This window comes from Crocuta crocuta, unplaced genomic scaffold (genome assembly GCF_008692635.1).
Source record: "Crocuta crocuta isolate KB4526 unplaced genomic scaffold, BGI_CrCroc_1.0 scaffold231, whole genome shotgun sequence".
Lineage (NCBI taxonomy): Eukaryota > Metazoa > Chordata > Mammalia > Carnivora > Hyaenidae > Crocuta > Crocuta crocuta.
In genome coordinates, this window is record NW_027528357.1 from 7,392,295 (window position 1) to 7,404,993 (window position 12,699).

The 12,699-nt window shown below is 38.7% G+C and overlaps 1 protein-coding gene across 1 annotated transcript in view; it reads left to right on the top strand.

Moving 5' to 3' along the window:
• Positions 1–12,699, top strand: part of B4GALT6 (beta-1,4-galactosyltransferase 6) — a 65,880-nt gene that overhangs the window by 18,440 nt on the left and 34,741 nt on the right. The window contains exons 2-3 of the mRNA XM_077753834.1: positions 4,297–4,413; positions 10,822–10,935. Coding sequence (XP_077609960.1) covers positions 4,297–4,413; positions 10,822–10,935 — 231 coding nt within the window. The remainder of the gene's footprint in view (positions 1–4,296; positions 4,414–10,821; positions 10,936–12,699) is intronic.

Below are 12,699 nucleotides of genomic sequence, written 5' to 3' on the forward strand. Positions count from 1 at the left end.
ATTTCTACTCAGGTTGGATTGTTTACTCCTGGATACACCCAGCACCCGTGTAAGCCTCTACTTACACTGTCCCATCAGTGGAAATGTGCTTTTCTGTCCTTCCTCTTCTTTCATTTTGTGTCTTAAATTTAAATTTACTTTTTCTTCCCTCTACTTAGGCCACAGTCATGCTTGGGTTTCTCCTATTCTAAAAAAAAAACAAAAAACAAAAAACAAAAAAAAAACCCAAAAAACAAAAACCACATTCCCTTAACTTGTCTCTCACTTCTCTTTTCTGAAAATTGCTTTTACTTTGCCACTATCTTCTTTACTATTTCCTGTTTGCCTCCCCCCCCCCCCCAAGTGCTTCCTAGAAACTCTTCTCTTAAAGATTGATAGTTATCTCCTAACAGCATTTTTAAGAGGCTAAATAGTATGGTGGTAAAGAGCTAGACCGTTGGGGCCAGGCTGCTGGAGTTTGAATTCTGGCTCCACCACCTACCTGATAACTGTGTGACCTTGAGCAAGCTACTTAAGCATGGCTCATTTTAAAAAAATCTGTAAAATGGGAATAATATTAGTACCTACCTTATACAGTTGCTTGTAAGGATTAATTAGGTTAGTGTATGTAAAGTTTTTCTAAAGATGCCTGGTAGAGTATTAGTGTTTTATTTTTTAAGCTATTATTTTTTTAAAGTTTATTTATTTTGATGGGGGGGGTTGATAGAGAGTGAGCGAGAGAATTCCACGTAGGCTCTGTGTGGACAGATGCAGGGCGTAATCTCATGAACTGTGAGATCATGACCTGAGCTGAAATCAAGAGCAAGATGCCTAACTGACTGAGCCTATTACTTTTTACTCTTTCTTTGTGGCCTCCCTGGCATTTGATATAGTTGACCATTTCCTCTTTCTCCTTCACTGTGTTCAAGCTCAGACTAATTCATCTTAGGATCTTTTATCTATGTGACCCTGTTTGCGGTCTCTCGCCATGCATCTGAACTTATCCATTTTCTGAATAATTTTTCTAACAGCAATTCACTGCCATATTTCCCACTCCTATATGCATTTCACCCCAAGTTGTATTTTCTGCACCTCTTTCTTAGCTCCAGTGCTACACTTAATGATGTACCTAACCAACATAATCTCCCTCTCAAATTCAGCTCTTCGCTGGGTTACTTTTTGTTAAAGGATCTGTGCTAGTGTGTCATAAGGTTAGGAACATAGACCAAGGGGACATTGTGTTTGAGGCTTTGAAGCTCAGGAAACATTTCCAGATCAGTGCAGACTGGCCCATTCTCCTTGTCTTGAGTACTTTTTTCACTGAACAAAGCTGGATGTGGAAAGAGATGGGGAGACACTAATAGCAAGTACTTCTCTTAGTTTCCTGACATCGAGAATGAGGTAAGTTAATAAATTTTTTGCCTCACAAACCCGGGGTGAAATGTCTGGAAGCTGTTGTAAACTGTTGATTTTGTAAGGTTTTTTGTTTTTACTGTTATAGATACCCCTTCCCTACCCCAAAAGCAGAACAGGTAAATAAATTTGTCTCACAAAGCAGAGGCAAATAGCAAATTAACTAGAGAACAGGGCATGATTTTAATTAAGCAGTGGTAGTTTCTAGTGTATTTCTGACTTGTCTCAAGACCACAAACAAAGGGCAAAGCTGAGAAAGATTTTCCTATTTGTTTTCTGAAATGCAGTTTCTTACACTTGGAATAGAAATTTTAGACCAGCATTTTGTTGAAATTGCTTGTTTGCCAATAAGATGTTCCATTTTATGTTAGTGGTAATTAGCAGTCATATAGTTATTTGAGTGTGGGTTAATAACAGGGCGTTTGGAAATCAGGTAGTTGGAACCATTCTCATGTGGGCCTCACAATGCTTTGACACCTTGCATCCTGCCCATTAACTCTAAACAAAACAGCTTCATTCCCTAATGGGTTTTCATCTTTGGGGATTAAACCCAAGAGGACCATTAACCTAAGGAATGTAACTCAATTAGCTGTAAATGATTTAAAATAAACTAATAGATTTTCCATTTGGAGGGCTTGGTGTCTTGAGTTCCTGAATTTTTTATCTATCCATCTAATGAATAGTAAATGCATTCTTTGGGTAAACGGTTCACCTTAGTTACAGTTGCCAGTGGGCTCCTTTTTTTTTTTTTTTTTTAATTTTCCTTAACAGTTTTGTTACCTGATGTTTTGAAGTTTTTAGAATCATTTAACTTTGATGATTCTTTTCTATACCAGATGTTTTCTTTGCTGCTTAAATCTGACTTGGCTTCAAGGTGTCAGACAATTTTCTGTATGCGAGTCAGTGTGTTAAAAGTAAAAGCTATGTAGTTTTAAAAAATTCCATTTCCAGGACACATGGCAGTGCACCTATGTTCTTACCAGCATATCCTTGCTTAGGCTCAGCACTGTTTCCTGGAGACTAAGACTTTGACAGGGGCCTCAGACCTGCTGCTCCAGCTTGGGTCTTTTTCCCAGTTTGGTGCAGAACAAGTGTTACAAGGTATTTACATCACTGATAGGAAATTTCATTTAGAAGTTCAGTATTAAATGATCCAAGGTGTTGAAAACCAGTTGGCATTAGTTTTCTGTTTGGATGGTTTTTCCCTGTATCAATTCCGTTGAATTTTTGTTTTCTTACATTTTTGGTTGGCTATTCTTGTTTTCATTTTTTACTTTGTTTTCTTCTTTCTGTTAAAGTCCACTGAAGAGCAAAAATGTCATAAAAACTTGTGTCTGTAAACCCATGGGTGTAATAAATTCAAGCCTAAATGAGTTATATCTAATTATAGGACTGCTTTCTAGAGAGGATATAGACACGCTCTTAAAAATGATTGAGGTAAAACTTACATGAAGCTTGGATTTCTGTTCCTCTCTCTGTTATGGATTGAAGATAAAAGGAAAAGTGTTATTTTACTCTGTTTTCTACTAGGTTTCTTTACTTTGCTCCTTTGTACTTCGAGCAAATTAACCTTTACATAAAAAATGAGAAAGGAGGTAGTAAACATTACATTTTGCTCATCTCTCTGTATCATCTCAAGGACGTAGATCAGGGCCCAGAAAATTAGTTGGCATTTAAGATTTTTTGATTTGGCTGCATTTTTCGAGTGTCATTACAGTGTTCGGGTCAGATTATTTTAAAATCAAAAGAGTCGTTAGATGAGCCTTGCAGTGTTTTGGTTTTGACATGAAAATGATCCTCCTCCCCTGACTGCGTGGGGCTTATGATGTGTTGGCCGTATGCTGGGAGACTTTAGAGAAGGGACTAGAGAGAACAACCAGAACAATACTGGCTTTTTTAGGTGAGGAAACTTAAGATTCGGTGAGCTGTCCAAAGTTATGCATTATGCTTATAGGATCAGGACCGAGAAAGCATCTTTTGATTACTTCTGCACCTCTCTGAAGGGCCTGGCATCTCTAAAGGCAGAGATTTTTGTAATCATGGTCAATTTACCAGTTTCTCCCAAAGGAAGAAATTAGGGGCCTAGTTTGATGCACTTACCAGTAAGAATTAAATGTACCAACTTGAAAATGCACATTGATTTTGATTGTGTCTACTTTTACAGTCCTGGTAGGTAGATTTGTGATTCAAAGGGAGTGTAAAAGTTCTAAGAAATTAAATCAGTAGAGAGAAATTACCGAAATAGATATTGATTCTGGGTCATTCTGCCCCCTAACTCTCCTTCCCCAAAGACACTGAGAATTTGCAAGATCTATTGCAAGATTCATATTCATACTAGATGTGGTAATATGATATATTTATGATCAGATAAGGAATCCTTGCCTTTGTTGGAGTTTTGGTTTGAGGGAATTAGTAAAGAATTAGACAAAGTATATTATGTGATTGTATATTTGCAGTAAAATGCCTTTGTTGAAATTTCTAAGTATATTTTATGAGAAAATCATTTAAGGGTAAAGGAATTAATTATGATACTCAGTCACATTCTATTTGATGGATATTACTACTTGAATTTTTCATTTTTATTGTTTTAAAAAAAGTTTGTTTTATTTTTGTCTTGTTTTGTGTTTAGATTTTATTTTTTTAAGAAATCTCTACTCCCAACTTGTGGCTCGGACTTAAAACCCCGAGATCAAGAGTCCCATGTTCTCCCAACTGAGCCAACCAGGCACCCGTGTTTTTATAAGTTTTTGATAATAGGAAGTAATCATTTTATATTTCTATTTTTTCTTTGGACATGCTGAGTGAGTCTGTTGGGGTTTATTGGGCAGTTCCTCATTCTGACTTTTACTAAATTAAAAAGAAAAGCATACTGAATCATGATATTTCCTCTTTTTTCTTTTGTAGCCAACACGTATCTCTTCATGGTACAAGCTCGAGGAATAATGTTGAGAGAAAATGTGAAAACCATAGGACATATGATCAGGTTGTACACAAACAAGAACACCACACTCAACGGCACAGGTGAGACAGCTGCTGCTTCTTCCTGCTTGCTTCTGCTTTGTACCTTTTTAGCGAAAAGAGGTAAACCAGGTCTCACGGGTTCCAGTTTTGTCTCTAAGTAACTCTGTTAAAGATGAAGTATACTGGGAGGTTCTTTTACTGTGTGAGCCCCAGCTGTCCCATGTTCTAGGATATATAAAGGTGTTTCCACAGAGGGGATGGGGTTTTTTGTAAAGATACTTAATTCTTGCAAACATAAAATGCAAAAAACTTTTTCAATTCACCCATTGACCACGGAGAGAATAGTTTATTCTTACTAGTCCTTTTGCTGTCTCTTTATGCCTATTTTAACTCCTAAAATGTTTTTCCAACTATGTCTAGAAAATGCTTGCTGTTTTTAATCATAGAAGATTCTTAATAATTGTATGGCCTTTTAAGGGGGCTTCAGGAGAAATTATAGAAGATGGGAAAGCCGTAGCTAGCTGCTCTTCTTCTTCTTCTTTTTTTTTTAATGCTTTATTTATTTCTGAGAGAGAGAGAGCAAGCGTAAGCAGGGGAGGGTCAGAGAGAGAGGGAGATACAGAATCCGAAGCAGGCACCAGGCTCTGAGCTAGCTGTCAGCACAGAGCCTGACGCGGGGCTCGAACCCACAAACTGTGAGATAGTGACCTGAACCCACAAACTCCGAGGTCATGACCTAAGCCGAAGTTGGATGCCCAACCGACTGAGCCACTGAGGCGCTCCTAGCTGCTCTTCTTTTAAAAGTATTATCTGGAAGTAGAATCTCCATCACAGAGTTTAAAGCCTAAGTAATAGGCCAGAGCAGTGACTTAATGAAGGTAGACTTGTGGAAGAATGTTCATGCCCCCAGGTGGCAGAGTGTCTGCTGTCTCCTGGAGTGTTATTACAGGTTACTTAAAGGTTTTAATGACTCATTGTCACTTGTTGCATCCTCTATATTCTCATTTTAAGCAGTTAAAATTAAAGATTTAATTGTGTCAATAGTTCTCCATTGTGCCATTGTCAACGAGAGCCAGATTCTCTCTCTCTCTCAATAGGAAGTCCCTATCTGCCAACCATAGATCTTCTTTCTTAAAATGTATGTTAAAGTGGGTAATAGTTTTGCCCTTCAAAACTTCAAGACTGTGTCATATTGATTCTTAACTGAATTTCACATGTGCTTCTGCAAAATCCATTCTAGCCATTTGCCTGGTTTGTTTTATGATGCTGCAAATCAAAACACACTTGTTTTCTCCCTTTTATTTTTAAAGAAATTTCTTTTAGAAAGGCTGTCCTTGTACTTGGAATTTTAATAGTATAGTAAAAATCTCGTTAACTGGTCTTCTGCTTTAATTGGTCTTCTGAGTAGTAGGTCAATGTTAGGGGCAGTTTAAACGTTATAAAAGCTTCTTTAGGACTTGTCCTGGTTGAATAAGTTGATTGTGAAAGTGTTCACTAAAAGTTCACTCCACTGAACAGAAATACTCAGCATCTTTAGGTTACCGTATTCGTAGAAGGAGTGCTGGACATGTTTGCACAACCGGGTTCTTTTCCTGGGGCATGAATAAGTTTTATGTGAGAACATTGAGCTTGATTAAGAGAATTGATTACTGAGTCAAGACAGACTTCACAACTGGAAGGCAAGAAACAGGGGAATCCTTTTTCCCCCTTTACCATGTCATATTTTCAATAGTGGCCCCACAACCAATACTAGCTTTGGTAAGAGTTGGCCTACTTTTGTGAGCCTTTGAAGACTTTTCACATTGTTTCTTTATCGGTGGTAATACTGTTCTCAGGAGACAGTCATTGTGTCAGCTACGAATCGGGATTGGTTTTAAGAGAGACCCGGCTACAGTGGCTTAAGCATGTGAGGCTTTATGTTCTTTTGCAAAAGATGTCTGGAAGTTGGATACCTGTGGCTGTGGTAGAGAGTGTCTTCACATCCCTTCCATCTTCTGCTCTGTCATGGGGTTTTACGGTCTGAGGTTGTTGTAGGGCTCCAGTCCTTATATTTGTACTTGGGTCAGTAAGAAGGAGGAAAAGAAGAGGGAAGAAGAACAGAGGGGCCCTTTTAAGGAGACTTCCCAGAAGTTTCACATGGTATCTCTGCTTAAATCTCATTGGCCAGAACTTTGTTGTAATGGGCTATAAATTATAGTCTTTGAGCTAGGTACACTAGTGCTTTGAATGAAATTGGGGTTCTGTTAACTAAGAAGAAAGGGAAAATGGGGTTTGAGTAGGCAACTGTGAGGCTTTTGCGATATTCATTTATGTTGAACAATTGGTATAATTAGTATACTTAGCTAGATACCAGAGACACAACACTAAGAACAACATCCTTCCTTTGTATGAGGATCTCTAAGCTTTTGGGAGAGATGGAAGCATACATAGTTATCTATAATACAGTTATTTCTTTTCGTTAGAGTTCATTCATTCCGAGAAAGAGAGCGAGTGAGCGCACGTGTGAGCATGTACAAGTGGGGAAGAGGCAGAGAGAGAGAGAAAGAGAATCCCAAGCAGCCTCCACACTCAGCACAGAGCCCAACACAGGACTAATCCCATGACCTTGAGACCACGACCTGAGCTGAAACCAAGAGTCAGATGCTTAACCCACTGAGCCATCCAAGTGCACCAATATAATGCAGTTTATTTCTGCACAGACATACAGATATCACCTGCCAAAAAGGAGATAATGGCCAATAAGGTGTACAAAGGGATAATTGAACTCTAGGGGAGAATTGATTAACATGTACTGGCCTATTTAAAATTTAACACTTGATGATAAATAGGTTGTGATATTTCTAAGTACATATTTGATTTCAAAAAAGGGCTTTTAACCTTGTACCTGACTTTCTAAAGCACCAAATGTGAATATATCCCATATGTAATATTTTTGTAAAGAAATTATACACTCTTGTGATCAAATGATGCTTTGCCTTGTAGCTACGGAGTTAGTCAAATTAAGAAAACAAGATGTAATCAGTGAATAATCACCGAAGCAGATGATAGTTGTCATGCAATGTTAGAAGGGGTAGGTTTGTTAGAAATAGTCCAGCACATTTCCTCATTTGGTAGATGCAGGGTCTGAGACCTTCAGACTCTGCCAGCCAAACACAACAAGCCAGTGGTAAACAGACTAGAATTCTCACTGAGTTTCTGTACCTGTTTTAAGATGCCTTTTGCAGGAAAAACAACGCCTTTGGGAGTCCTTTTTCCATTAGTCATAAGGTCCTGTGAGAGCTGAGGAGGGGACCTGCCCAGCAGTGTTTAGTTCTGGGTCTCTCTTTTCTTCAGGTGTGGCTTCAGAAGAGAGGAAGAGGATGGGGGCCCAGAACTCACTGTGTTTTCAGTTGTCCATTCATTAGATGAAATAATGTCTACCTTTTATAGCAGTTGTGGTAGATCAGTCTCAAATGCATCTATCATGCATAACCTTTTAAAGCTGCTCCTGATTTTGTAGCAGTGGTTATATTTGATGGACCTAAGCACTTTTATAGGAATAATGATTTTGTGGGTTTATTACAGTACTGTCTCCAAAAGCTTAAATTATTGTTGGCTGTATTATCAGTTGTGAGGTGTTCATTTACAGTAAATTTTTACCATGTTGTAGATACTTTATTAGATACTGGAAATCACAGGCAATTTGATTTCAAAAAAGAGATAGTCTGACCTGTGGCAAGGGGTTGGTGGATGGACTTATACATAATACATTGGGATGACATAAATCCCACTAGGTGCGGTACTCAAAGAGTGCAGAGACTTTTCTGTAAGTCTGGCAATGAGTTGAAAGCCTTATGATCATTTGTGTTGATGTGGCCAAGAATAACACGTTCAGCTCCAAAATCTTGTATTTAAAGGAAGTGAATATTGCTGTTGTGTGTCTTTGAGGTTTGTTTTTTTTATTTTTAATGGTTCTTTAAAAACTGGTGCATGGGTTCTTTTGTGAAAGATTCAAGTCATTATAGCACTAAAATAAAAAGTGAAATAATCCTGCAGACCTCCTGTTGCCACTAAGGCTTCCCAGGGGGAGCTGTCGTTAACAGTTTGTTTTACAGAAACATCTAGAGAGCTTACAACTTCTGTGAGTTGGATGTGGATTTATTGAATCATAGCATGTGGCTAAGAGAAGGGGCCCAGACATTAATAACAAGAAGTAATAAGTTATGCACAATAAGAAAATATTCTTATTTAAAGTCAACTACATAACATTAAGAAATTGCTTGAGAGTTTTAAGAATATTTATCTGCCTCAGGATTATAAGAAAATGAATCTTCTGAATACATAAAGGCCAGAGACCACCTTATTTATCTGCTGTGTTTAGCTCCTACATATGCATAGTGTATGGTAAATACCTACTATAGTACAAGTCCCCATAAATAGAGAAAAATTTTTTGCATATAACTTGAAATTTGATCTATATCTATGATATATTCTTTAAAAAGCATCTTAAGGAATCAGAACTTTAATGGACTTACACTTATTTTATGTTCAGTATCTTTTAATCATTCAGATATATACAGGGAACATATAGGCTATTGACTCCTAGAGGGGTCTCTATGCTTTTGGTATGTCCCTGGGCTTACAAAACAATGTCCGCTGACTGTCCCCTCCCCTTTGGCTTGGAGGAGTTACCTTGCCGAGTGCTCTCCAGGGCTTTTCTGGACAGAGGCATTGGGAGGATTTCATCACTGGGGCTTTCCAGTTTCCTGGTGGAATAGCCTAAGCAATTGTACATCTTGTCATCGCGGGGCTTCGTGGCAGCAAATACACTTCCCTTAAAACCTTCCCCATGCCCTGCCAAATTCCTAATTGGGATTTCCACATAGTCCTTTGGAATTGGACCTTCTCCTCCAGCTTCTGTCTTCTCCTCGGTACCAGACCCCCATACCCCTCCACTTGCAGCCTCTGCGGGGCCATTCAGCAGGTGTGCCTGGGTTGGGGGGCATCTCTTGGCTTGGAAGTGCCGTCCTGGCGTCCAGGCTGCATCCCTTGTCGAATCCATTTTGATGATGAGTGGATATCTATGTTTAGGCAAAAGGTATGTAGGTGTTTGGTGTTCTTTGATTCTTCTAATATAATTCATATTCAGTTGCCAGGATTCTACCATTTTTCCACAGTGAGAGGGTTTAGCTTTTCCAGTTTAGTGAGGTGTGTGATTTTTACCTTTTGTCTTTTGCTTGCTGGTTACTGACAGGCCTCTCTCTTAAGTCATATGCCTCTTCTTCTCTTCTCTCTTTTCATGCAGATCAATTCAAATAGGAATAACTTTTTCAACAGAGCAGATTACTGGAGATTGAGAGAATATCTTTGTATTTTCCTAAAGTGTCTGCTAGAGCTTCATTTCCTGTGGGGACACGGCTTATGATCTAGGAGACAGACAGTACTTTAATCAGCTGTTTCCATGTTTTGTCTCTTATTGCATGTTGGTCTCGTTCTCTTAGACTGGCTTCATTCTATGTAGAGGTCATGGTTCTCAGACCTGAATCTCAGCACCTTGTTCCAGAGGGCTGAAACATGATCTCTTTGGTTCCAAGTTCAAAATTCCTAAGGCTCTGACTGTCCCGGGTTAAGTCACATGCAGTCACTCATAGCTCTAGTCAGTGAATATGTATATGGGCTCCAGATTGTTCTGAGCATTTCTCTTACTGAAATCTGAAAATGGCTACATGAGGTAGACACAGGTGGGAAACTACATTGTCTTGCCCTGTACCACAAAACTAGTGCATTTTGGAGCAAGGATTTGAACTCCTCATTTGACTGTGGCACCCTAACCAGTGCCCTGTATGCTGTATAACTTGCAGTTCCTGAAGATAATGGACCTAAAATAAGATAGAGCTTCAGGGCTCCCCAGGGACTGCAGCCTGCTATTCGGAATGAGTAATTTAAAGATTAAAAATGGACCGTATTATGGAAGTAAGTCGAATGGGTAAATCTCGGTTTCATAAGTGTGGGGTGGTGAGAATTACTCCCACCCTTCTGCTCCGTGGTTACTAGAAGCATTGTGCTGTGACTGTGTGGTTGTCCAAGATGCCCTTGGCCACTTGATGGTGAAGAGGATTCCCTGGTGTACTTTCACATTCCCTTTTGACCTTGCTCAGCTCAGGGAGGGATGGGAGCAGGTGTTCTATGGTTACAGATAAGCTTGCTCCGTATGTAAGCACACATCCGGCCAGGCTGCTCTCTAGACTTTTCCCCAGTCCCCTTGGGAAATCATGCTGAGCAGTCTTTTCCAGCAGCAGTGAAGGGTGAGCGGGAGAGTAGCCACGGTAGCTGCGTTTGGTTTTCTCTAGTTCTTCATAAGATAATAGCTTTTAAGTACTTCTGTAGATTGCATACTGCAAGCCTTCTCACAGTGGTAGTGACATATTTCGTCCGAGGAGCAAAGCAAAAGGCAGTTTTTTGGTTGTAACTTTTTTCTCTCTCTTCAAGATTATCCTGAAGGCAATAATTCAAGTGATTATCTTGTTCAAACAACAACATATCTACCGGAAAACTTCACATATTCACCATACCTCCCCTGCCCAGAAAAACTGCCTTATATGCGTAAGTGTCATCTAATTTTGACTTAACTGTTTGCTTGTGTTATAATAAACTAATACAAATCACATGGTTTGAGCACACCATGCTCAGATCGTTAATTACTATGGGTGCTAATGTTCATGTTATTTGATATTTCTGTTTTGGACAAAGCATTTTTTTGGAAGTGAGGGGGATTGAAAAGTGAAGAAAAAGCTCCTCCTTTACCCAGAAACAACCTCTATTGTGAGTTTGATGTGTATTCTTACAGGTTATTTGAAAAATATTTTTTACATAAATAGATGGTTAAGACAATTATAATGTCTCAAAGGTGTTAAGAATTTATATAAATGGTCTTAAAGTTACAGTTCTTTCTAGAATTTGTTTGCTTAATTAAAAATTTTTTTAATGTTTTTTTTGAGAGAGAGTGAGAGAAACAGAGTGTGAGTGGGGGAGGGGCAGAGAGCGAGGGAGACACAGAATCTGAAGCAGGCTCCAGGCTCTGAGCTGTCAGCACAGAGCTGGAAGCGGGGCTCTAACTCACCAACTGTGAGATCGTGACCTGAGCTGAAGTGGGATGCTTAACTGATTGAGGCACCCAGGCGCTCCTGCTTAATTTTTTAGGATTATCCATGTTGATACATACAGATCTACTTATTTTCCTTAATTACTGTATTGTACATGTTTGAATAAAGGTACCACATTTATCTTTTTCTCTGCTGATGGAAATTTATGTGGTTTCCACTTTTTTGCTATCACAAAGTAGTGCTATCGGCAGCAGCACAGTACAGATTTCTCTGCATGTGGCACATATATACTTGAGGGTTCATCTCTAGAACTGGGGGTTGCTACATAGGCTGGCTTGGTTTTGCACCAAAAGAGCTGTACCAGTTTATTTTTTATTTTTTCAAACATTTATTTATTTTGTTTTTGAGAGAGTGAGAGAGAACACTTGAGTGGGGATGGGCAGAGAGAGAGAAGGAGAGAGAAAATGCCAAGCCTCAGTGCGGGGCTCAGTCCCACTTACTGTGAGATGATGGCCCGAGTTGAAACCGAGTCTGAAGCTTAACCGGCTCAGCCACCCAGGTGCCCCAGACCTGTCTGTACCAGTTTATATTCTCAACATCAAAGCATGAATGTACCATTTTGATATTGATAGACTTTTAAATTTTTGCTAATGTGATAAAAATATTTTTTCTAGTTTGTTAGATAAAAAAATGATATCACATTGTTTGGATTTTCACTTTTCTCATTAGTAATGGGTTTGAGTGACTTTTGATGGATTAGTGAGTGGTTTTGAATTTTTTCTCCTGTGACTCACTCAGTTGTGTGCTGTATCGATTCCATATTGGTTAATGGGGCATTGGTACTGATTAATGGACGTTCTTTACATATATTCTAGCAGTGACCTATTGTCTGCTGTATGTGTTGTAACAGCTATTCACAGTCCCTGGCTTGTCTTTTCATTTTGTTTATGGAATCTTCTGTTTTACAGAAGTTTAAAGCTAATGATATTTTCAGGTGTATCAATCACATTAAAGTTTTTGCTTTTTCTGACTTAAGAAAGCTTTCTGTATTACTCCAAGGCCATACAAATACTGTTTTATTTCCTTCTAACAGTTTTACATTTTGTATTTAGCTTTTGTATATAGTATAAGATAGCAATAAAAATGGTGTGTTTTAATTACATACGTTTTCAAAATATGTAATTCAATTCAATTTCAATACATGATCATTAAAAACCTACTATAATCACTCAGAAGCTGCAGGGCTATAATTTTTGGCATCTTT